General features: G+C 43.6%; 1 protein-coding gene across 1 annotated transcript in view; it reads right to left on the bottom strand.

The window, feature by feature from the left end:
* FURIN (furin, paired basic amino acid cleaving enzyme) overlaps positions 1–25,588 on the bottom strand; it is a 375,254-nt gene that overhangs the window by 106,582 nt on the left and 243,084 nt on the right. Inside the window, exons 4-5 of the mRNA XM_086950518.1 lie at positions 9,878–9,973; positions 3,074–3,202 (exon numbers count right to left, since the gene is read on the bottom strand). Coding sequence (XP_086806644.1) covers positions 3,074–3,202; positions 9,878–9,973 — 225 coding nt within the window. The remainder of the gene's footprint in view (positions 1–3,073; positions 3,203–9,877; positions 9,974–25,588) is intronic.

Genomic DNA, 25,588 nt, shown 5'->3' with positions numbered 1-25,588 from the left:
ACTCCACCGTGAAGGGAGAGTCAGGGCGGCCCGTTTGCCAGTGGGCCGCCCCAACGCGATAGAGAGCCCAGGAGAGGCTCTTGGGGGCCATTTTAGTTACGAGGGGGCGTCGGGGCACATTGCCGGTGCCTGCCCCCTCCTGCCTCCGAGTGTTAGGGTTAGAGTCCGGTGAGGCTCATGGGGGCACCATTGTATTTAGAGCCCTGAGAGGCTCCAACACTGGGTGCACAGTAGTTTTGGAGCCTGGGTGGCTCAATGTGGCGCAGTTTGTGCTCAAGGGGCACCCCTTTATTTCAGAGCCCCTGCCACAGTTTGTGATTCCCCAGCTGCCCAGCACTTTGTGGGCAGCTGCCACGTTTAGGCTTTTTGTACTTTGAGACTGGCGCTGCAGGGCAGCGCACCCTGACATTGAGACTCAGGGCGTCTTAGCCCCCACAAGGCCAGTTGGCCTAGGGACTGCCACAGGTGGTGGCTTATGTAAGTTATGCGCAATGTGATTTCTATGGTTTTAATAGTAATTGCCAACTGTGTGTTTTTGTGCTATTGTGTTGTTCTGGCACCTCTGAATGTTTTTAGGCATCATGTGACTTTCTTTCCATGCGCTGCACCTCTGAATGTTTTAGGCATAATGTGTCTTCTTGCGCTGCACCCCTGAATGTATTTTATTGCATCATGTGCTTTATTCTTAAAACCCCTGAATGTTTTAGGCATCACGTGTTTCTCTTTATTACTCCTCTGAATGTGTTTCATGCATCATGGGTAAGGTGTTCTTGTGTATACCCCTAAATGTATTTTATTCTTAGGTGGTTGTTCTTTTTAGTACAGGTGGTCCTAGTGAGGTCCTGGTCCCCTGCGTGACATGCTCCTAAGGTGTTTAGGGTTGCGTAGGTGGTACTTACCAGTTACCAGTAGATACTGGCTGTGATTTCTAACTGTTACTTTGTGCTACAGTGATTTTATATTCTTTTATTCTAATTTCTGACAGTATTTCATTTCTACTAAGTGCTGATTATGACAGTGGCCCATGTGGCCCCGTCTAGTGAATAATCTCATGTGAATATTGCCCGTGCCAGTTGGCACAATGTATATGTGTGATTTTATCTGATGTGTTTTTACAATACAAAAGTTATTTTTATAATAACCTTGTGTGGAGTCTCTTTTGTGGTGTGCCTAGTATGTGGTTTCTGTTGTGCGCCGACGCAAATGCTTTACACATTGCCTCCGAGTTTAGCCTTACTGCTTGAGCCAAGCTACCAAGGGGGTGAGCAGGGGTTATCTTGGCGTGTGACTTCCTTGCCCCGACTAGAATGGTGGTTTCTGCCTGGCTTTGGCGTCAGCCTTAGCCTACCAGAAATAGCCAGTTCTAACAATGCTTAATCCTGGGGGTGAAGGGGTGTGGAGGTTAACAGCTCTGGGTTTTCCGAAATACAAGAGCTGCATAAAGTGAACCTGGACCTTCTTAACAACATTTAACTGCTAGCAATAAATACAGAAACCTATTATTAGCAGCGGTGATGATTAGCTGTCCTCCAGCCTAGAAAAACATGAGGAAATGAAATGTCAACTACTCTGCGGGTTGCTAGACAAAGATCAACAAAGCCTAGGAACCTACAAGCAATGCATGAAATCATCAAACGCAAGTGTATGGACCTTCTGTGATCTCTGAAACAGCCATTTAAGAACCCCGCCTGCCCACCCTAAGCCCCTCCTCCTTAAAATAAAAACTGAAAGGGGGCAGTGGGGGGGGGGAGGGGAAGGCAGGCGGCTGCGTCACAGCAGAGGCTTAGTTGCTCAGCTGAAAATGCTTGGAGAGAAACTGTGCATATTCCAACTGGTCTGCATTAATTATTTTCTGTAAACGTTTCTGAATTGAAGATTGTGAACAACAAAACAAAAAAAAGCCCTCGTATTTAAGAAACAAATGTCCTCCCCCTGTATTGTCTTACCTAGGAAAAAAGTAATGTTTTATCTTTATCATGAATCTGCATCCTCCTTGTTTGTAAAACGATGAACAAGATCTGGTTGTTGCTTTGTAACTGTAGGGTAGCGCCATACACCGACATTTTAAAACCTTTTAAAATACATTGCTACTGAAACAATGTAGTCTGTGGTGAAAAAGAAAAAACTTATAATGCAGTCTCTGTTACCCCTCTACGAAAATGACTGAATGGGTTTTATAAATTGCCTGCCTAAAGGTACTCTTAGTTTCCCCTAGCTGGAAACAACATTGAACACAACTTTACTAAAAGAAACCTCTAAACCAATACACAAAACACATCCTGGCCAGGGACAAGGCTTCTATATAGCTGCTGCTTTCAATGAGAAGTGTCCGGGTGGCAGAGCCACTGAACACAACTGTGTCCTATAGAACACTCTAGCTTTCAGTGACTAATTGCACGGTCACATAGATGCAAACTACAAGCCCAACCCTATCCCTCTTTAAAGGAGCCATCGGCTGAATGATAGATATCAAAAATACATCTAGCCAAGGTGACCTCATCAAACAAGCATTTGCAATGCAATATGTCTCGCATTTGCAAGGGTTTAAGCTATTGGAATTGTAAATGACAATACCTTTAATTTATCTGTTTTGATAATTAACACATAAATAAAAGGCATTGTCATTTACAATACCAATAGCTGTAACTCTTGTAAATGCGAAAACGATTTTATTTTAAGGAAGCGTAAAGTGCCTAAGTAAATAGGGCAGCCTTCATGGGAGGATACAAATGAAGACCAGGCGGTACTAAGGAGGGACTAACAAGCTTATTAACGAATCAGAAGCCAGCATTTACAAATGACAATGACACAAGCCAATGAAAAATAAGGGCGGAGAGTAGGCAGACCTTCAACTCCATACTCTAATACAGCATCCTCGCAGAGCAGCGCATGCGATGCCCAGGCTCGACCTAAAAAGGAATATTCTAGAACGCCTGCTGTTGGTGAAGGTTATTGATGTAGGAGTGGGAAAATAGAACGGTTTCTTTTCTCAACACTGGATGGGCACTTTCCTACACTGGACAATCCTTTGGAGCAATCTTCACAAAGATGATTCTATACTGTGTGTACTCACATAGTTTCCTTCCAGGTCAGGATGGTTTTTCTCAATCCCGTCATCGAGGATGGATACGACGATGCCTTTGCCTGTGTAGCCTTGTTCCCAAGCTCCTTTTACATTCAAGTCATGGTGATTCCCTTCGCACTGAGGATGGAACAAAGACAGAAAGTTTTACCTTCTCATAGAAGAAAACTGCTTTTTTTGAATAATCCACCCGCCACAGTCAGCCATTATCCATTCTTTTGCTCTCTTGCATGCTATGCCAATGGTTCACGCCAACCAGACCACTATGGCAGAATTCAATCAGTGTTGAAAAAAACAATATGCCAAGTATACAAGATGTATCACAAATGAGACTTCTTTGGCAGTTTCAGTGAGTGGAAGATTGCATTTTCTGTTAAAATTGAACTGATTTTTACACTTCCACTTATTTACGTTTGTAATACACGTTCTATTAGTAAAAGCTATGACTAAAAGCAATATAAAAAGCCAATAAATAACTTAAAGCAAACTGGGTTTTCACAGAAAGGTCTTCTTCCATCAGTAAATGTTCATCTTTTTGATTTTTTTCCAATCACACTAGGAATTTGGAATGGCGCCCTCTGAAGATTCAGCTAACACTCTGTGATTGATCCCCAAGAACAAGGCATACAGTATACGGTATATTCTCTACATCGCGAGCGAAGAGCGTGACAAGCATAATCTAACGAAGGCATGAGCGGGTGACTGAGTGGGCGGGGATTACTTGTGAATGCCATGATTGCTGCAAAGGCGATGCCATTCAGTGGTAATTTGAATAGCAGGAAAAAGAAAAGACGATTGCGTAAATGTTAACTGCAAGTAAATAACAAAGACAAATGACCATGTTTGTGGGGCTGTTGTAGAACTAAAGAGATAGTTTCAAAGGATTAGCCTTATTATATTGCAAGTGCAGGCTATGATTTTCTGAGCATACTAAAGAATGTAGGGGTTGCTAAAAAAAGTAATGCAGAAAGGCCACAATTTAGGATGAGCTTAAATGTATGAATAAAGAGGTATTTGCTTGGTGCAAACCTAGCTGAGAGGAATGGGGTTATGATTGAAAATTGTGTACAAACACGAGGGACAGGGTGGAGTCCTTAATCACCCTGGAGATCAGGGTTTGTTTCGAACATTTCTAATGAACACTTTGACCTCCTCCCTGATACTTAGCCACCTTGTAAAGAATTAGTTTCAAAACAGGAACCTTGTCTAAGGGAAGTAGGTCAGAGGTGATACACGATCCCAGTGACAAGTCTTGAAGGGATCTGGCATTGAAGCTCTTAGCGAATGGAGTGCTGTAACCCGAACTCCCAGAAATCCAAGCAGAGCATTTGCGTGGTCCAGTCAAGCGGGCAGAGTATCATTTACTAATGTGCCCCGGTCTTGAAACCAGAGGAGGGCTAGCCCACACAGATGAAAGTCCATTGGACTGCCCCGCCAATCAGTGTTCATTGGTACTCTCGTCACGGTCAATTTCAAGATTCAGGACAGTGTTCTAGGGCCAAGGCAAGGCATCAAAACAGTAAGTGGCTGGTCAGCTGGTGCAGAACTACCATTTGCTCTCTGCATACACAACGTGTGAAATCTCATCTAGGGACAAAAAACATAGGGAGACTGGGGTACAAATTGAAATTAAAAATGTTCTAATTTTAAAACTAGTTTCCACAAATGCAATTTGCTGCTCTCAACTAACAGGCATTAACACATACCTTTAACTGCATTAACTTTGCACACAATGACTTACAAAAAAAAATCCAACATTAAGTTGTACTCCTATTGTAAGGTTTGTCCAACACAGATGTAGGTGCACAAAGCAGCTGCAAACCACCACAAGTAACCCATTCTAATGTCCCCGCTTCCTATACTCATAACCAAATATTGTCTGTACAAATTTCCTTCTGTAACTCACATCACTGAAAAATAAAATATAATCAAGAATGATATGCGTATTTTAGTGTATTGTACCAAGTTATTTGCCATGTTTGAGAAATGTGGATTTGTAAAAGAATTAGCAAAAAGAAGTCTGCAAAGCGAATAAAAAGATGTCAACTCCTCTTTGAATTACGGAACTGCAAAAAATGAATTTGCCACCAAGCTTTTACATTTTCTATCAAGAGGTGAGCTCTTTATTTCTTCACACAGCACAACTCCACTCCCTGAAACAGGAAGGCTTTTATGAGTGTTTGAGAGGCTTAGGACCACACCAAACTCAATGACTTAATATGTGGGTGGAGAAGTGGCAGGAGGAAAGAAATGACTATTAAAAGACCCAACAAAGGCAGAGCTTTAGCTTGCTTAAAGAGTTACCACATTTTCCGTCCAAAGGGACAGCCTGGGGTAACTAATGACACATTAATTGCAGAAAAGGTTGATTAAATAGAAGAAGAATCTGAGGTCTCAATGGAATGTAGACCTACCAGTCTGTTTACTTATTTAAGAGAGTACAGACCAAGCCGCAAACCACTCCCACAGCTCTGGATCGGAGAACTAAAGAACATGGAAACATTTTTCAACAGTTGCAAACATTAGCTATAATCAACAAATCATGGACGGGTACCTCCTATCTACTTCTCTCTCTGCAAATGGCAGGTTGTAATTTTTTTTAAAGCTACTTTTGTTCTACCATTGTATCAAGGTCTTGAATAACACAACACCCTTTTAAATGGCTGCACCCTCCTCCCCTCCCCTGGGAACACAAAGTGATGGAAGTTTGATCTGGGAGTTTTCTTTGGAAACCAGTATCAGAAGCAGAGGTAATACATGAGGGGGTGTTATTCAAAGAAACCAAAGTCTGATTTTCCTGAAAAAATCGATAGTTTGTTTCTGAACTGAAATATATAGTCTCTCTGGGGTGAGACAACCCCACTCCCTTGTATTTTCTTTTAGAACCTTCGTCTCCATTTCATTCAGCTGAATTACATTTACATTTTCCACTAAAACATGAATTAGCCCCTCCCTTTGACGCAAGCCATGACCGGTGATTCTGGTGTCCATTCTACCTGAAAAGCACCCTTGTTGAGGTTCTGCATCTTCCTCCACCTCTCCTTCACCGACCTCTGCTTACAAAATGATGCCTTTGGTTTGGGTCAGGTTGGGGAAAGGGCTAGCCAATATTTGGCTGCTTGAGTGGTCAGCCGGAGGTACGGAGGTTATTTCCAAAGCAATACTTACTTCACTTGAGCAAAAGGCCCGTTTTTTGTCAGCTTGTGGTGAAAGTTGGGTGTAATTATCTTCTTTCACACATGGGTAAGTAGTATCCTGCACAAGCTTTTAACCATGTTTAATTTTGCTAAATTTGCGATGATCAAAAACGTTTGAACTATTCAAGTTTTTTGGGACAATGGAGACTAAATCTTATCTTTCATGCCAACTTCCCTGGCTGCAATCTCAGTAAACATTTTATTAGAAATGTTTCAGGGAAGTGGCCATCAATATGAGCCTTTGCAGGCTGTATTTCAATGCAATCAGAGACCAGTCTCTACTGATCGTAATACAGAAAGATGTTGGGTTCATTAGTTACTAACTAATAGGGGCAGTATTGGCTCTGAGACAGTCTGTCATCATAGCCCTGTGTACAGCGGCTTTCATCTGATTCCGCTTCAGGCTGACCAAACCTTCCCAGCCATCAATGTGACAGACTGCCTGTGCAGATTCAGGTTTCCCTAAATTGATGCCGGCAATTAAATATAGATATAGGCTAAACCTGCCTCCTCAGACATGACGCCTAGTTATCCAGGCGTGACAGAAGCAACGGGTGGTACGGGGTGACATGAAGTCTCATGACATTGGACACTCACAATGAAATAACCACATTACAATACCAGAATATGCATGGATGTCTAATACAGGTGGACCTCAGGGCCGGACTGGGAACCAGAACCGGCCCTGGCAAAGTGCTCGGCCGGCCCCCCTCTCCTCCCGGAGGGAGGGGGGAGAGGTGCGACCGTGTTCTGTGAGAGGGCCGGTTTTCGGCCGTTTTTGTTACAGGGCCGTTTTTGCAACATAACGACCCTGTAACAAAAACGGCCCCAGGGGCCCAAAACCGGCCCCCAACCATGCAGCCCACCGGGGGATTGCCCGGTGCCCTCAACGGCCAGTCCGGGCCTGGTGGACCTCTTGTAAGTCCTGCAGCGAATCCTCTGATCACAGTTAACAGCAATGAAAGGGAAATGAGTGCCACCCAATGTGTAGTCCCAACACAATAACACTGAACCACAAGATTAGGTATATGGGCCCCAAAGTTAGAGTGCTTGGTATCCGTAGGAGAACAATCACATTAAGGTGTTCCTTAAGAAGGACCAAAACCCTCACTCACTACCAGTGGCAGAGCTAGTCGTCTGTTCCTCATCACCACGACCTAGTCATTAGTAAGGAGGACTACCATAGGAGCTCTTAGTAAGATTGTTTTTTTGTTGTGATTACACAGCTGCTAAGAAAGATGTCTTTTCAGCTGCTGTATGTGATTTCAGAGCATGGTTTATACCTTCCTGAACAGTGGAACCAACACGATAAAAATGAATGCGTAGAGGATGATTACTAAGGATGCCCACCATGCACCGCTTGTGATGGGTAGAAGAATGCCACTTGTATTTGGCAGATTGAAGCAACACCTTACTGGGCCTAGGCACCATCAGCCTGTCTGTGCCTCACTCTAGTGGGGTCCTCATCTGGTGAGGGAGCTTTAGATCGGCTGCTGTGGCTCTAAAATGGCACGGGAAAATGTTCGCCCTTCTGGATCCTTTTGCTACGCGATTTCCCCATGGTGGGAACAAAATGACAGTAGCTGGAACGGAGTGCACCTGGGGTGTACACTACATAATGATTCAAGGTTCACCATCAATCCACCAAAATCAGCCGAATTCGGTAGTGCTAACCCTAAAACCGCTACCCACTGAAAGATTAGGCGCAGAATGTACTTCAAGTATATTTTGCTACTAGAAAGTGTGAAGGATCTGGCCAGGATCCACCAAGGAACAGCAATTATGTTTTCAATATACGAATCTGGCAGAAATAGATAATTAAAGCAACACCAATGTGGTTTGTTTCCGGATTTTTTTCATAAACACCAGAGTATGAATTTTGATCTTATTTTCAAACTAACAGCACAGTTTTTAAAACGGTATGATAAAACTCAATTAAATGTCTTACATATATGCCATAAACACTACATTGACATATTACAAATATAAACTTAAGCAGGTGTAGGTACATTCCATATGTATATAACTAGAACAAGTAGGCGAAGAATGAAAAGAAGCTCCTTTTATACTAAAACAGTACACAATTAATTAAGATGTAAACTTAAAGCCCTTGGGGCTTTTCAGCTTGAAAATCATTTGCAGAAGCGCTCACGTTTTCTTACAGTTATTGATGGTATTTCTGTAAATACATGCAATTCTTGCCAGGGTAGCCTGTTTGCCTAATGGACCAGTTAAATCTTCGACACTTGATAAATAATATTCCTGATCCATTAGAACGTGATTATTAACCAGCACGCTCACACTGTGAAAAGGAAATTCCAGTATATTCTGTATTTTAGTATATATATAGCAGGATTGAATCTATGCAATTTCACATTACCAGGAAAATGAATGTTCAATATCTAGCTCAAAAGTCGTCATGTTTAGGATGGCTTTACAAATTACTAGGCAACCCTCCTTCAATCTTGCTCTTTAAGCATTGTCTGAAGGTAGAAAGTCCTTGTTAGGTCTCACCTACCAAACCACACAAGCTGTGTGGTTTTGAAATAAGTATGTGTATTTCAGCTCTCCCCACCCCTAAAATTCCTGCCACCCCCTAGTCTTGCTCTCTCTCCAGTATACTTCTTCCCCTCCTCTCACCACCACCCCCGGGCACTCCATTTTGTGGTTACCCTCGTATGCTGCATTTTTAATGTATGCCCACTATGCTCCCTGTTGCATCTCCCACTCCATTTGGGTGTGTGTATCATACATTCACACACGTATGTACACACAAACATATATAATTTAATTATGGAGGACCAGGCAGCAAATGCTGACGGACTTCCATGAAGGAGCATTTGAAAACTTACACTTTATTGAATTGATGATGTAAGTTTTGCCGGCCATCTTAGATCAGTCAAAAAACATAAAATAATGTGGTACCTACTTCATTTTGTAGGTGTGCACATGCGTGGGAGGCATGCACGCTCCTATAGAATGAGGCAACTGTTAACGGTCTCACACCTTTTTCTTTCCAATACTAAATAGCACTGGCAAAAACATTGCTTTTTACCAGTGCTGTTCGGCATTTCCAAAAAGTGCTGGAAAAATTAGCAGGTTTCAAAGGCTAGTGCTATTGTCTTTGCCAATGAACTTGTAACTTGTAACTTAATATGCAAATTATATATAGTCTTAATGATTTCATGCTGCAAGGTTTCCATTTTGGAATTGTCAAAGAAATGCACAAGAATTAAAATCGGTGTTAATTACTCATAAATGAGAGTATTAACCATGGCGAGGGTAGATCCACTGGAGCTGGATCCATACCATACTTTCAGGCTAACATAAAAGTAGGTGTACTTCGAAGGAATCCAAATTGAAATCCATTCCTAGTCCGCGAGTACAAAAATAGCTCAAGACCCAGACCCTCATGAACCAACGTTGGATATTACTGCAACATACGTTGAACAAGACCTAAAATGTCATAGCATCGAAACAAAGAAACAAGTTGGACAGCTCGAGAATGCTGCATTTTAACCAAGGAGCACATTTTGCAGAATAGTGAAGAAAGATGGACGAGTGAACGAAGGAGGCATGTGACATGGGGGTTACTCACAAGATACCACTGCTGGGGAAACTTGGGATCCGTCGGCTCGGTGATCAGATCCCTCTTCCGCCTGCGCTTCGAGACCTGCTGCTCCAGCCAGTGCACCTGAAAAGAAACCACAGTTAAACAAGCTTCCCACCAAGTCGCTGTACAGCAAACAGAATCGTCTCAAATCAGCGGTGGACTGTAGCAGGGAGACAGCATTGGAAGGAAATGCGGAGGGAGGGAGGGATTGCAGGACTATTTACTGCACTTGGATCAGATAGTCGGGTTCAGGGAGGGCTTGTGATATACAGCAGTCAGAGGGGGAGCCACGCTCAAAGATAGGCAGCCTCATCTCACTGTAAAAACCAATCTTCAGACTACAGACCAGGGAGTAGGGGATACAGGAGTTTTGAAAGGAGATGTCCAGGTCAACCAGGATCCCAGGAATAAGATACCAAGAGCTTTACCCTTCAGTGGTGAGCTCTGTAGTGACAACACTATAAGTTAGTACAGTTTCACAGCTTAATATTGCTATCCATACTTCATAGCACGAAATTAACATTCCTCTGCTTCACTATATCTCTTAAAGACCAAAAATTGTTATTTTAATATATTTTCTGACCTAGGTATTGCATCAGAGAGTGCATATGAGCGCTCCTACTAACAAGGTCGGTGCTTCAATGCACAGATTCTTTTTCACCCAGATTTCGGTTTTGTTAAATGGAAGTCAACGTTACTTCACACTCTGTGCCATGCTTAATTTGAGCTGGTGGTTTCCAGTGCTCAGCACCAGCACTTAGCTGTGAACACTGGCCCTTAAGACAGTCTGCCACACGGTGGCGCTGTTCGTATAATTTAGTGATTACCACATCAACAGTTGTGTATTAATTCAATTTACATTAAAAATGACTAATACCTGCCGCCCCAGCAATTCTTATAGCATTGGGGGCCTGGAATAGTGTGCATTGTCACACTTGTGAGTGTAATGGTTAGTAATTGTGTTGGCAGGGCCCTTGGCAGCGCTAGCAGGGGCAATGGGTGGTGCAAGCTACAATGGACTCATGACGAGGGCACTGGCACTAAGTTTCTTACAAATTAGGCTTGTCACTCCCTTCTCTGTTATGATGTGCCATGTTGTTAATTGCGGATTTTAATTGAACCGAATGCTTAAAAAAGAAACAGTCAACAGAAATGTATAATGCGTGTTGTTAAAGCTTGCACAAATACTGAAAAGACAATGGGGGCTATTTTGGGTTGGCTTACAGAACGGCGTTAGGATGCCAGCCAAAGTAGCCCATCCCTTGTAACAGAATTGAAACCAAGGTTTCCACTGAACACCAGGGCAACCCTCCTCCCACTTAACAGAGCGGGAAGGGGCGAGCCTGGCAAGTGGAAGCAATGCCACTGGGTCTATTGTTCTCAGCCCAGAACGTGTTTACTACTAGATGCACGGAATTCAATTTCAAAACGGTAAAATGGATGTTCATAAATGGAAAACTGAACAAAGAAGAAGAATAACAAAAGTAGTCCCTGCAAGAGCTGAAGGTCGCTGCACCAAGTAGTGAATGGCTGTTTGGGCTGGTAAAATGGGCAAGATTCCGGCACTGAGCCTGCTGAACATTATAACGTTTTACTCGGATTAGCTGACTGCTGTGACTACTAGTCACTTTACAGCACAGATGGGCATTGGAGATGCAGGACATTAACAAAATGCCATGTTTGCTCTATGGAAGTGATGCAGACAAGGAGTAGGATTGAGGGAAAGAAGGGCGTTATCACAAAGACTGCCTGCGTAGTGAGGATGCTGAACCGGATGTAGGTCCCCAATATGTTTTTTGGTATGTGTTCTCCAAGGCCCTTAAAATTTTACATATGCACATAAATATGCGTAAATATTACATATAGATTCATTTTAAAGTCCCAAATTCTTGGCTCGACCGAGTAAAAGAAAGGACATTCATTGCAAAATAAGTTGTGGTTTAATTTGCTTTCCAGACAGCATTAACCATGGTGTGTGCGTCTCTCTCCCTCTCTATCCCTCCCTCTCTGCGTACACTTACCTGTGTATTCTTCCCTCTCTCCTTTTCTGCGTATCCTTCCCTCTCTCCCTTTCTGAGTATCCTTCCCTCTCTCCCTTTGAGTATCCTTCCCTCTCTCCCTTTGAGTATCCTTCCCTCTCTCCGTATCCTTCCCTCTCTCCCCCTCTTCGTATCCTTCCCTCTCATTCCCTCCCTCTGTGTATCCTTCCCTCTCTCTCACCCTCTCCCTCCCCCTCTTCCTCCCTCTCTCCCCCTCTACGTATCCTTCCCTCTCTCCCTCCCTCTCTGCGTATCCCTCCCTCTCTGCGTATCCCTCCCTCCGTCCGTACTCCTATCCCCGCGCCCGTCCCCCCCTCTCCCTGCACCTGGTTCACCCCCCTCCCCGACACACATGCGTATCCTTGTACCCCTATCTCATGGAGTCTTCTGATGAGGATTTTGTGGGAGACGGTCAAAGGCTTAAGAGAAGTCGAGCAGGATGAGGGGCACTTTTTCTCCTCAGTATAGGATGGTCAAATGTCATCGGCTGTTGCTATCAGTTCTCTTTTCAGTACTGTGATTCTTTCTGACTCCGGATTGGTTGTAGTCTAGAAGCTGATGGAGCTCGAGATGGCAGATTAGTTGCTGGTCAGTGGCCTTACCAATCAATTTGGCTGGATAGGGCAGTAGGCAGATGAGTCAGAAGCTGCTCTGTTGGTTTGAGTCAGCTGTGGACTTCCTGAGTATGCCGTTGATTTCTTTAAGTTTCCATTCCTCCAGTAGGCGGCTGTCATGATGGATCTGTTGATGTTGTGGGTCAGGGTGTTGCGGATTGGAGATATTAATAGGTTGTGAATGTGGTGGGGACAAGAGTGCGTTAGGGCCCCTACGCGGATGAACTGCTGCGGTGTTGCTGCTGATGAGGGTTGTCCATTTGGTCAATTGGTCATCTTGGTTAGTGGGGGATAGGTTAGCAATGAGTTGGTGCTCGAAGTTGCTGTAGATTATTGCAATTTTACTTTGGAAGGTTGTTGCAGAGTAGAAGTAGTGATGCTATTGACCGATGGTGAGGTGAAGTCCTCGACTATCGAGAAAATCTGTGCAACTGTTGGAGATTCCTTTGATGCAGTCCACTACTACTTTTTCTTGGGGTCTCTTATTTGCTGGTTCCAGAGTACAGCCTTGTTGGTGGTTCTGTCAGCAAGGTCATAACTGTCTCTCCATTTTCTTCCCAGTTTTTTGCAGTGTTGTTTGTTTTTCATAGGTCTTCACTGTAACAGTTGGCCTGCTTGTTTGATTTATTTAGCTTGCTGGGTGTGAGTTCTTGATCCAGTAATTGAAGTTGCTGAGGTCCTTGTCAGAGCGATCTGTGTCTGGGCTAATCCAAGCTGAGGGCACTGGACCAGTCTGCTTCTGTGATTTTGCCCCAGCTGTGGCTTGGAATGCTGATACTAGTTGCGGTGTTGACTTGAGGTGAATGGATTTCCAAGTGGATGATGTGGTCAGTCCGTGTGAGCAGGGTGGTGGAGTTGTTTTGATGTGGTCACTGGTGGTGAATATGGCATAGTGTGTGTGTTCTGCAGTATGAGCTGGTTCTGAGATAAGCTGGGTGAGTCCGATGTTGCTCAGGCTTTTGAAGAGTGCTGTGGAGCAAGGGTAATTTATTTCTTATAAGTAGAGGTTGAGGTTGCAGAGGAATATGTAAGGTCGGGAGACCATGGAAAGCGGGCAACAAGTTTAGCAATTCGGTTGTTGAAGGTGGCTCAGGGCCTGGGTTGTCAGTAGACAAGGGTACCTATCAGGGTAAAGTTTTCGGAAACCAGCAGCTTGATGTGCAGGTGTTCCATGCATGGGATGTCGTTCTCTGTGGAGGTTGTGCATCTGATGGATTCTTTGATGATGGAGAGTTCTTCTCCCAGCTTGTAAGGGCAGTCTTGTTGAGCGATCTTGTAGTCCACCGGAATGTCCATGGCAATGCCAGGAGCCGATGTGGGGTTGAGCCAGGTCTCAGTGATGAAGAGGCGGTCTGTTACAGTTGTGTCTTTGCGGAGTGATCATGAAATTAGAGCAGCATGCACTCAAATAAGATGTTGACGTGTGGGTTTGGTGTGACATGTGGTGTTGGGTTTGCGTAGGGTGTGTGAGTGGGTGGCTTCAGGAGAACGGGCTCTGGGTGCAGGTGAAAGCTCCTGCCGTGGTGTGAGGTGCAGCGCATCAGCAAAAGGAAGAACGGTGTCCAGGGTCAGACGACCTAAGAGGGACTGCGGAGTATCACTGGGAGGAGAACGGACCAGGGTTTCTGGCACTGGGCGCAGTCCAGGCACAGACTAGCGTGCACTTGCCACTGCAGCTTCCATGGAGTACTTCATGGGAGGGTGAGGAAGAGCATGGGAGGGTAGTGGGGGAAGGGCGGTCTTGTGAGAATAAGCAGGAAGGGGCAGGTAAGGAGCATGCGGAGGAGGGAAGCGGGAAATATGCTGGAGGGGAACTGCAGGGACTGCACCTGAAGCCTGAGCCTAAAGACAGTAGTGGCTCAGAAAGATTGGATGCGAGGCAAAGGTTGAAAAGAGGCTCAGAAGCAAGACACAGAAAGTAGTATAAGTGGTTAAAAAGGCTCAAAGGATCAAAGGCAAGGTACAATAAGTGGAGACAATGGGGTCAAAAGGAAGGTGGTAAAAGGTAAAAAGAGAAAAGGCGCAGAGGGTGAGAGCAGAGGCGCAGAGGCGCAGAGGCGCAGAGGGTGAGAGAGAGGAGGCAGGCAGTAGTAAAATAAAGTCCTGAAATCAAGAGTGAAAGGTGTAAAAAGAAGCTTGAGGAATAAGAACAGAGAGGAGAGATCGAGAGAGCAGAGGACAGAGAAGAGGAGCTGAAGCTAAGGGTGAGGGGGGAGCCTCAGATGGAAGAAGCTGGGTCCGAAAGAGTCTAGATTGGTCCTTAGACCAGTCTAGTCCTCCGACCAATCACAGGTAAGTAGGGGGGGGGGGGTTTGGGGCTGTGCCTAGACATAGAATGGAAAATACTTGCAACTTGCCTCTCTATTCTCAGGCACCAGCCTGTGCGTATATGGTGGGAGTTGTAAATTGAATTATCCAGCTTTACCCATAAACACTATGACGCTCCAGTTTTAATTAAACACCACTGATTGTAATCTGATTAATTATAAACCACCTACAGACAAAAAATGGTGCCTTTGACCTGGTCATCTGCAATGCGTGGTTTGCACTGTGTGTGATTGCATTTACATTTTTCTGTTTGTGAAACAACTTTCCCACAAATATACTGTTACTACACTTATCTCGTGGACGAATCTATAGTGACACCATGTGCTCAGGGTAGCAACACATCTAGAACAAAGCTCCACCTACATTTGAGAAAGGGGAGTGAAAGGACTCATTAAAACAAAGATGGCAGGAATTAAATTCGCTTAATATGTACACCCTTTATATACACAGTGACAGATCCAGTTCCACTTATTTATGTACTGATTATTAATGTTTTAGATTATCACTGTGATAATGTTAAATTAACAGGTCTCCCGAAGGCCAGGAGGGCTAGAGACACTGTATGGGTTGTAGGTGTGACGTACCAAAGATGGGAGAGCACACAGCTGTGTACACAGCAGTGGTCTTCGTGTATTAAAAAAGGATCGGAACTGTGCTGCTATGCGAATTGGGGGCAAAGTAATTGAGCAGGCGCGGTCTAAGGCGTGGCTAACAAAACAAAATATTCAGTACCTTTTTTGGTCTTTCACCTTCAGCAAACTACATATAAAATAACAAGTAGTTCTATTAATCAGTGGAAAATGCACTACCATATATTATGAGACCTCTATTAGTTAATGCACTGCACCAGAGAGACCGAATTGAATCCTGGTTGGTGCAGTAGAGAATACTAACTTGTGTAGTTTTAGTGCTACAAGGTCCTAGTCTGTGACAAAAAGCACTACAAACATGTAAGTGATTTTAAACTTCCATTACACACAGTACAAGTTAGGCTGCTACAAAATACGCAATATGGTTCAAGATGAAAGTGCTTCCAACAGGTTTTAGTAATACCCAGACAGTATGCAGTCACATTTTTTTTAACTGTCTTTTAAAAGCGCTCACTTCACAGCTTAGCTAGTACCTCCCTTACTGTGTCTCTCAAAAAGAATGTGGGTCATCAGGAAGCTTCAAGTGATTGAATCAATTAAAGTCAATGCCAGTTTCAAGCACCCATTGGATGTGCATATTGACCAGTAGCACACATTTACATTTCCTTCAGGGAAGCAGGCACCCTGGCAGGAAGGCTTGTTTAGCTGTATGTCCATCCTCGGGTTTCACAGAACAGGAGACTCCTTGCCTGACACTTCCGCTGAAGCATTTTCCCAGTCAGAATTAACAGTCAGGGGATCGTTGTAGGAGAAGTGTGGCTCAACGGTTAGAGGCGGCAGACCCGGAGGCAGAGGTCGGCCTTGGCCAGGGTTCAATTCCCGACGCGGCCGGGTGCAGGACCAATGTCAGCGGGCCCGATAAATCTCGCCTCGGTGCCACTCTAACCATGGGGTCCCACGCTGCAACTCAGGGCAATAGCTTGCTTAATCTCCACTCCGGCCCCATCACCCCCGGGGATGCCTGGCTGCACCTTGGGGATGCCCAGTAAAGGGACCATCTCACAGGGAAAGCCAGGACGGGTTCCCCAGTGGTACAGAGCTGGGACGCCTCGGGGTAACCACTCGCTCTATAAATCCAATATTCATTCATTCATTGTTGTCTTTACACAAAAAGTAGGGGGAACTGTTTTTCTAAATGCAAAAAAGTAGGGGCAAGTTGTCTCCCTAAGATCCTCCCACTTGAACCACTGGTCCACAGGGAAGGACAGTCTAGGAGGGTACAAAGCAGTGTTTAATTTGAAAAATATTAAGTGCCAGGGCCCTGGTCAGGAGATTATTGCAGTGTGCACAACCCGTTGCTTCCTCCGGCATGCCAGTGGCAGTACCAACGCAACCACAAACCATTACCCAGTTACAAGTGTGACCATTTCAAACTATTCCGGGGCCCCAAAGCTATAATAATGTCTTGTGTGTCCGGTATTCATTGTATATATAGAACTAGTTGTACATATAGAATTAATAAATAACTGATGTGCTGATATCTAAATTAGACAAACAGCGCCACCATGTGACGGACTGTCAAAAGTACTTCTATTGACTATTAAGTGCCGGTGCCGAGCACTGGCAAACAACATCACAAATTAAGCACTGGATAAAGTAATTGAGTAAGATGGCAGAGGATTACAGACGCGCTCAATGGTCAGGTAACAAACTACTTAAAACAAGGTCCCGGCACGCACTTAGAGCAGATGACTAGTGGAGGACAACAAATTCAGAAGGGTTGATTGTTAGCGCAGAATGGGAGAGTTGTTTGTGCAGTAAGTGCCATTGAAATGTGCTGAACAAAGGGCCTGTTGTCGGCCTGACCCATTTTCCGCTGGTGTACAAAGATGGACAGAATTTGCAAAACACATATCCATTTTCTGAAACCCGCTGAATAAAGTTCAGGCAACATCCGATATCTCAAATGGCTCTCTAACAATAAACAAAACCCTTGCGCTGGCGTAAAGTACCAACCCCTAAATGTCAAAGATAAGGAGGAGATTCAGAGCTCTCAGAAGTAGGACAACTAAAACAAATAAAGCTGCGCCACTTGTCCTCAGGGAGTACTTAAGAAGGTAAGTGGCATGCCAGCAACACACTAGGGCGGGGTTGTGGGGTGGGACGGAGGCCAGACAGGCGTAGGCAACGATCCCACAGATTAGCGGAGGGGGCTACATGGGTCCAAACTGTGCTTTAAATGGCCAGGTACTGTCCGGCACGGAGTGCCTGCACTTCTTTAGACAGGCAGAGAGTACCTGCACTTCTCAGCACTGCTGTAATTTTTCTAATGGGAGACTACCGGTACTTCTCAGGAGCAAAGAGGTACTCTAAATAGTGAGACCTGCACGTCTATATTTCCATTTAAAGCACCGAGGCCGAGGATCAAGCAATGCTTGTTGAGAGGTAATACGGGACACCTCACTCTTCTGCCCGCTCTGCAGAGAATTAATAGCACTTTCCATTAGATGTATCCCCAACATCCCGCCACTGGACCGTCTGTCCTAATATGAAGAGGGCATGCCCGCTTCGGATTAACCCTTGCTTAACCTGGTCCCTCGGTATCTGCGCCTAAGTGCCTTTACCAACCAGATGAATCCCACACCACTGCCCAGCTTTGTCCGGAAGGAGTCCATGACATTCCATTAATCCCACTGCCAGGGTGGATGGTCCGCAGGAGGAGCATTTGGCATTTCTTTTATGGCAGTAGGGAGTAGAATAGTTTACCTAGGGCACAACATCACAGCAGCAGAAAATTACGTTTAAAGCCATTTGCTTCCCTACGAACGCACGTGAAACTGTACACAGGACAGAAATGTTTGTATTCAAGATTTTCTTCCCTCAATATTTAGGTCGAATGTATCCTTTTTCGTCATGGGAAGCCATGCGTTCCCGTTTCCTATGGTTTCCATTCCCAGTTCATTACATTCACTTGTCAGTAGGATCTTCTGTGTTAAGTGATAGCCTAGGGCCCTGAGGCAGAGGGCTGGGATTTAAATCCATTGCATGCAGGCTAAGCTCTCTGCAGCAAGGCTTTCACAGAAAAAAAAACACAGGAATCGGGGGCAGCACATGAGTTTCTGCAGCCCTAGGCAACAAGCCAAGAACTACTGGATTTGCCAATGGTTTTTAGTCATGCTGCACAGTATTCATGATACTGTGAAGCGTGGCTGGAGTTGAAGAAAAAAAAAACACCCGCATCATTTTGTGGGTGCACACACCATGCATGATCATACCAACATTATGACATGAGCACTCTCCTTACGTTGAGCCTACAAAGCAGCTCATACGCGATCTGTATATTGTGACCTACCAAGAGCTAGGAGAGGCTTTGAGCCCACCCATTCCTTAGCATTGGGTGTCTTTCCTGGTCTCTTTCATTTGCCTGCTTAGAGTCCCAGCTGGTCAGTTCTGGGTTTGTCCCTTCCATGGAGCATTGCCTCTTAGAATCTTTGAGTGGTTGGCATTATTGCTTCCACTGCTTGCTTTTCAAGCACTACATTTTTTTTTCATCTGAAACTCTTCATAAGGGTGTGTGTTTTTAAGCAGTCGCCACGTGTATGCCTTTCCCTTACAATCCGTATTGCTTTTTTCCCCCAAATCCGTTTTGCTTCTGCCCTTCCTTACAATACTTATGCATCCCCTTCAGCACTCCCCCCTATTACTTTTGCGTTCCTCCTACGCCGCAGAGTGTTGGAAATTAGGTTACCAGTTGATATGGGTGAAACCCTACTCAGGCAACAAACACAATTTCTGTTAGGGTGAAGTCACAAGCAATCCCCAAATGAACATGTGTTTAACCCTTTGGTACCTTCGCACAAAAGCAGTCAGGCTTAACCTAGAGGCAAAATCTAAAGTATTTATGCAGCACTTCATTTATACTAAAGTGAAAACACAAGGCAAGAAAAAATACCACATCAATTTACAATAAGAGTAAAATATAAATTATCTGAAACTAAAACAACAAAAATCCAATCAGTAGAACTGGAGGTATGCAAATTTAAAGATTTAAGAGAAAATAGTGCCTAAAAGCAGAAAACACCAATTGTGATTATCTGGTCGCACCAGACCAGGGAAAAGTCACCAGTTCAGGTTGACCACGATTGAGCATGGACCGGATGCAGGCAGCAAGTTAGGCTCACTGAAAAAACTACCTTAAATCCTGGTTTGTGAAGAGTTGGAAGATCCCGGAGCATTGATGCATCGCTCATCAGCGGTTCCAAAGAGCTGAAATATGGGGTCCTGCATCGTCATCAAGGATGCTGTTCATGAGTGGCTTGCGATGCAAAGTCCTACGTTAAAAATGATTCACACAGGAGGTTCTGAAGAAGTTGCGGGGATACGATGTGGAGTCCTGAGTCATCATTGAGAATGCGTTGTGCAGTGGGGGTTCCAAGGAAGCTGCAGGATGAGCTTAGAGGTCCTGCGTCGGGTAGGGGCGGCTCCTCTATTGGAGCGGATGGAGGAGCGTTGCCCCAGTTAAAGTGTCTTTCAAAGACGAAAAATAAAATGGCAATTCATTACCATTTTATTTTTCATCGTCCAGTCCTGAACTGAGCGTCAGGATGGGGAGGGGGTTTCAGCTGAGTGACAACAGGGAGAAGTGGAGGGGAAAGGGCTGCCTTAGCACTATTTAAAGTGCACATGTCCTTTTGGACGGCGGTGTTGCGGTGGCCAGCAGACATCCCTCCCCCGAATTTCGGGTCTCTCGTCTTGCCGCAGCTTGTCTGGGGTTACAAAAGACTAGTGTCAAACCCCTTGTGAGCGTGCTCAGAGGCTTTGTGATGTGCAAGTATCGTAGTTGAGAGCTCCTCCCCCTCATGAAGTCCGAGATGGCCCATACTGCTAACACTTATTCCCACTGTGTCTCGCTATCTGTTAATACACAAAGACCAACTGTCAGCTACACCTAATTATATGGACCAGTATAGACAGACTCCAGGATTTCACGGTTTGCTGCGAAATAGACACTTTTGGAAAAATGCTGCGATTTTTACATATGTGCCCGCGAAATCGGCACTGCAACGCTCATTTTTAGAGGCATTCCGTTGCCACAAACTCGTGAATGCATTCGAAGGAATGGTGCCATATCTAAATTGAACATATAGCACTACTCACATAAAGGTCGTATCATAGGCCATGCATTTTACGTGTAAGTTGAAGAGTGGTGCCTAATGCCCGTCCACCTCTTGTCTATCATTGAGACGAGACTTGAGGCCACGTGCACAGTTAGTCATACCTAATAGTGTGGTGAGACAAAGCTGGGAACCGAATATTTCATGGGAATTTTTCAGACATTCATTTTTACGTGAACTTACAGCCCTATTTTCCTAACTTTGAGCATTGCAACTGATAATGTCTTACGATGCGTTGTCAAAAGTGACTACAATAAATTAGCTATTGCCATTTCTCTTCATTGTAATTGTGGAAAGTACACATGGCGCGTATGATGTCACTTCCTTATCTGTGCATAGCATTTGAAAGCGTGAAATCCATGTTGTGAAAAGATCTCATCACAGTATCCTCCTTCCAGCAAAGACTTAGCTTCACCAAGACGGGCACTCTGAGCACAGTCGGCTGCTTTCTTTGCAAATACTGTCAAGAAACTGAGCTTTTCAGGAGGCTGCTTTTGTCGGTCTAAACAGCTCATTAATAAACAATGAAAGCGCTTAAAGCTGTAATCTGCAGGCATGTGGTGCTACACGAGTGTTTAAAATAAAAACAAAACTACATATCATGAGTGTCTGAAATAAACAAGCATTTGCAATGCAAAAGGTCTCGCATTAGGAAAGTTTGAGCTATTGGTACTGTAAATGACACATTTTTTATTTATGTGTTGGTTTGGAAAATAGTGAAATTAATAGCTTTGTCATTTACAATGGCAATAGTTTTAACTTTCGCAAATGTGACACCCATAGCATTTGTAATGCAATATGTGTTGTATTTACATGACTTAGATGTATTGATATTACAAATAAAAATGTTTTTTTTTAATACTTAAATAAAAGTTATTGTAATTTATAATGGCAATAGCTTTTGTAAATAACTTTTGTGAAGATTATGTTCATTGTATTTTGTGACGAAAATCCAAGAACAGAAGTGAACTATTAACATATTTTTGTGACATTTGTAATAAAGCTTGAAACATTGAGAGAACATATTTGAACTAGTTGTTGTTGAATGGTTGCACAGATTGATGCTGTGGTGGCTCGGAGTGATGTTATGGTGGCGATGAGTGATGCTGTGGAGTTCAGTGATGCTGTGGTATTGCATAGTGATGTTTTGGTGCCCCTGAGTGATGCTGTAGTGGTGCTCAGTGATGCTGTGGTGGTGCGAAAGATAGAGTGAGTGTGATAGATAGAGTGAGGGCGATCGATAGATTGAGGGCGATCGATAGACAGATAAAGTGTATTTATGTTGCATTGAGTAGAGTAAATATGAGGTGTATAATTATATGGCACTGAGTGGTATTATGTGGAGTGTATTTATGTTGCATTGAGAAGAGTGCAATTATGAGGCTTGTAATTATGTGGCACTGAGTGGTAATATGGAAAGTGTATGTTGTATTCAGTAGAGTGTAATTTTGTGGCGTGTAATTATGTGGCACTGAGTGGTATTTGGAGTGTATGTTGCATTGAGTGCAGTGTAATTATGTAGCATATAATTATGTGGCACTGAGTGGTATTGTTTGGAGTGTATGTTGCATTGAGTGCAGTGTAATTATGTAGCATATAATTATGTGGCACTGAGTGGTATTGTGTAGAGTGTGTGTTGCATTCAGCAGAGTGTAATTATGTGGTGTGTAATTATCTTGTACTGAGTAGTATTTGGAGTGTCTGTTGAGTGCAGTGTAATTATGTTGCATATAATTATGTGGCACTGAGTGGCATTATGGGGAGGTTATGTTGTATTCAGTAGAGTGTAATTGTATGGCATGTAATTATGTGGCACTGAGTGGTATTGTTTGGAGTGTATGTTGCATTCAGTGCAGTGAAATTATGTAGCATATAATTATGTGGCACTGAGTGTTATTGTGTGGAGTGTGTGTTGCATTCAGTAGAGTGTAATTATGTGGTGTTTAATTATGTGGCACTGAGTGGTATTTGGAGTGTATGTTGCATTGAGTGCAGTGTAATTATGTTGTATATAACTATGTGGCACTGAGTGATATTTGGAGTGTATGTTGCATTGATTGCAGTGTGTGTACTTATGTGGCATGTAATTATGTGGCACTGAGTGGGATTTGGAGTGATTGTTGCATTGAGTGCAGTGTAATTATGTGGTGTGTAATTATGTGGCACTGAGTGGTATATGGAGTATGTTGCATTGAGTGCTGTGAAATTATGTAGCATATAATTATGTGGCACTGAGTGTTATTGTGTGGAGTGTGTTGTATTCAGTAGAGTGTAATTATGTGGTGTTTAATTATGTGGCACTGAGAGGTATTTGGAGTGTATGTTGCATTGAGTGCAGTGTAATTATGTGATGTGTAATTATGTGGCACTGAGTGGTATTTGGAGTGTATGTTGCATTGAGTGCAGTGTAATTATGTGGCGAGTAATTATGTGGCACTGAGTGGTATTTGGAGTGATTGTTGCATTGAGTGCAGTGATGTGGTGTGTAATTATGTGGCATGGAGTGGTATTTGGAGTGTATGTGGCATTGAGTGCAGTGTAATTATGTGGTGTGTAATTATGTGGCACTGAGTGGTATATGGAGTATGTTGCATTGAGTGCTGTGAAATTATGTAGCATATAATTATGTGGCACTGAGTGTTATTGTGTGGAGTGTGTTGTATTCAGTAGAGTGTAATTATGTGGTGTTTAATTATGTGGCACTGAGTGGTATTTGGAGTGTATGTTGCATTGAGTGCAGTGTAATTATGTTGTATATAACTATGTGGCACTGAGTGATATTTGGAATGTATGTTGCATTCAGTGCTGTGTAATTATGTGGCGTGCAATTATGTGGAACTAAGTGGGATTTGGAGTGTATGTTGCACTGAGTACAGTGTAATTATGTGGCGTGTAATTATGTGGCACTGAGTGATATTTGGAGTGTATGTTGCATTGAGTGTAGTGTAATTATGTGGCGTGTAATTATGTGGCACGGAGTGGTATTTGGAATGTATGTTGCATTGATTGCAGTGTGTGTAATTATGTGGAGTGTAATTATGTGGCACGGAGTGGTATTTGGAATGTATGTTGCATTGAGTGCAGTGTAATTATGTGGTGTGTAATTATGTGGCACTGAGTGGTATTTGGAGTGTATGTTGCATTGAGTGCAGTGTAATTATGTGACGTGTAATTGTGGCACTGAGTGGTATTTGGAGTGTATGTTGCGTTGAGCGCAGTGTAATTATGTAGCATATGATTATGTGGTATTGTGTGGAGTGTGTTGCATTCAGTAGAGTGTAATGATGTGGTGTGTAATTATGTGGCACGGAGTGGTATTTGGAATGTATGTTGCATTGAGTGCAGTGTAATTATGTGGTGTGTAATTATGTGGCACTGAGTGGTATTTGGAGTGTATGTTGCATTGAGTGCAGTGTAATTATGTGACGTGTAATTGTGGCACTGAGTGGTATTTGGAGTGTATGTTGCGTTGAGCGCAGTGTAATTATGTAGCATATGATTATGTGGTATTGTGTGGAGTGTGTTGCATTCAGTAGAGTGTAATTATGTGGTGTGTAATTATGTGGTACTGAGTTATTTGGCGTGTATGTTGCATTGTGTGCAGTAATTATGTTGCATATAACTATGTGGCACTGAGTGGTTTTAGGAGTGTATGTTGCATTGAGTGCAGTGAAATTATGTGGTGTGTAATTATGTGGCACTGAGTGGTATATGGAGTGTATGTTGCATTGAGTGCTGTGTAATTATGTGGCATTGAGTGGTATTTGGAGTGATTGTTGCATTGAGTGCATTGATGTGGTGTGTAATTATGTGGCATTGAGTGGTATTTGTAGTGTATGTGACATTGAGTGCAGTGTAATTATGTGGCGTGTAATTATGTGGCACTGAGTGGGATTTGGAGTGTAGTAATTATGTGACACTGAGTGGTATTTGGAGTGTATGGTGCATTGAGTGCAGTGTAATTATGTGGAGTGTAATTATGTGGCACTGAGTGGTATTTGGAGTGTATGTTGCATTGAGTGCAGTGTAATTATGTGGTGTGTAATTATGTGGCACTGAGTGGTATTTGGAGTGTATGTTGCGTTGAGCGCAGTGTAAATATGTAGCATATAATTATGTGGCACTGAGTGGTATTGTGTGGAGTGTGTGTTGCACTGAGTAGAGTGTAATTATGTGGCACTGAGTGGTATTTGGAGTGTATGTTGCATTGAGTGCAGTGTAATTATGTTGCATATAACTTATGTGGCACTGAGTGGTATTTGGAGTGTATGTTGCATTAGAGTGCTGTGTAATTATGTGGGCGTGCACATCTAAAACAACCATGTCTTTAGCAGTCTCTCGAAGCTGGTTAGCTCACCGCAGGCCCTAATGTTCTGTACAATTAGTTTGGAAAAGTGGCAACAGCGTTGCCATATATGAGGCATGAGAACCAGAAAAGAACAGAGATTGGCACATGTCACAGGGGTTTCACTCCCATATAAGCCTGCCGAAATCATGCACACACACACCAGATATAGGAGTCAAAGTGGGTGGTGACCTTCTGGCCTAATGTCAAGAAGGATGGTGGTGGGGTCAAGCCGGCGAGGAGAGATATATATTATATATATGAGAGAGAAAGAGAGAGAGAATTGTCAAGCAGCTTACAAGACATTTTACCAGCAGACAGGTAAAGAAAACGACAAAACAAACTGGGAACTCAAGTAAACTTAGGTCGTGGGCTGGAAAGAATATGGCACAAATTACTGAGATATGCAGAAAAGAAACATCCGATTGGGATGCAGCACTATCTCAAAGGCTAATTACTGTACAGTACAGCCTTTTCGGTCCCATTACAGGAGAACAGTCCGAGGACTCAAACAGGATACAACCAATAAGAGAACAAAGCAGCCACTAACGTCGATTGCTCCTAAAAGGTGGACAGCATCTCCAAGCCATGAGCAGGTGTTCCGTC

This window comes from Lissotriton vulgaris, unplaced genomic scaffold (assembly GCF_964263255.1).
Source record: "Lissotriton vulgaris unplaced genomic scaffold, aLisVul1.2 SCAFFOLD_802, whole genome shotgun sequence".
NCBI classification, from domain to species: Eukaryota; Metazoa; Chordata; class Amphibia; order Caudata; family Salamandridae; genus Lissotriton; species Lissotriton vulgaris.
This window is presented reverse-complemented; position numbering and strand designations above follow the sequence as displayed.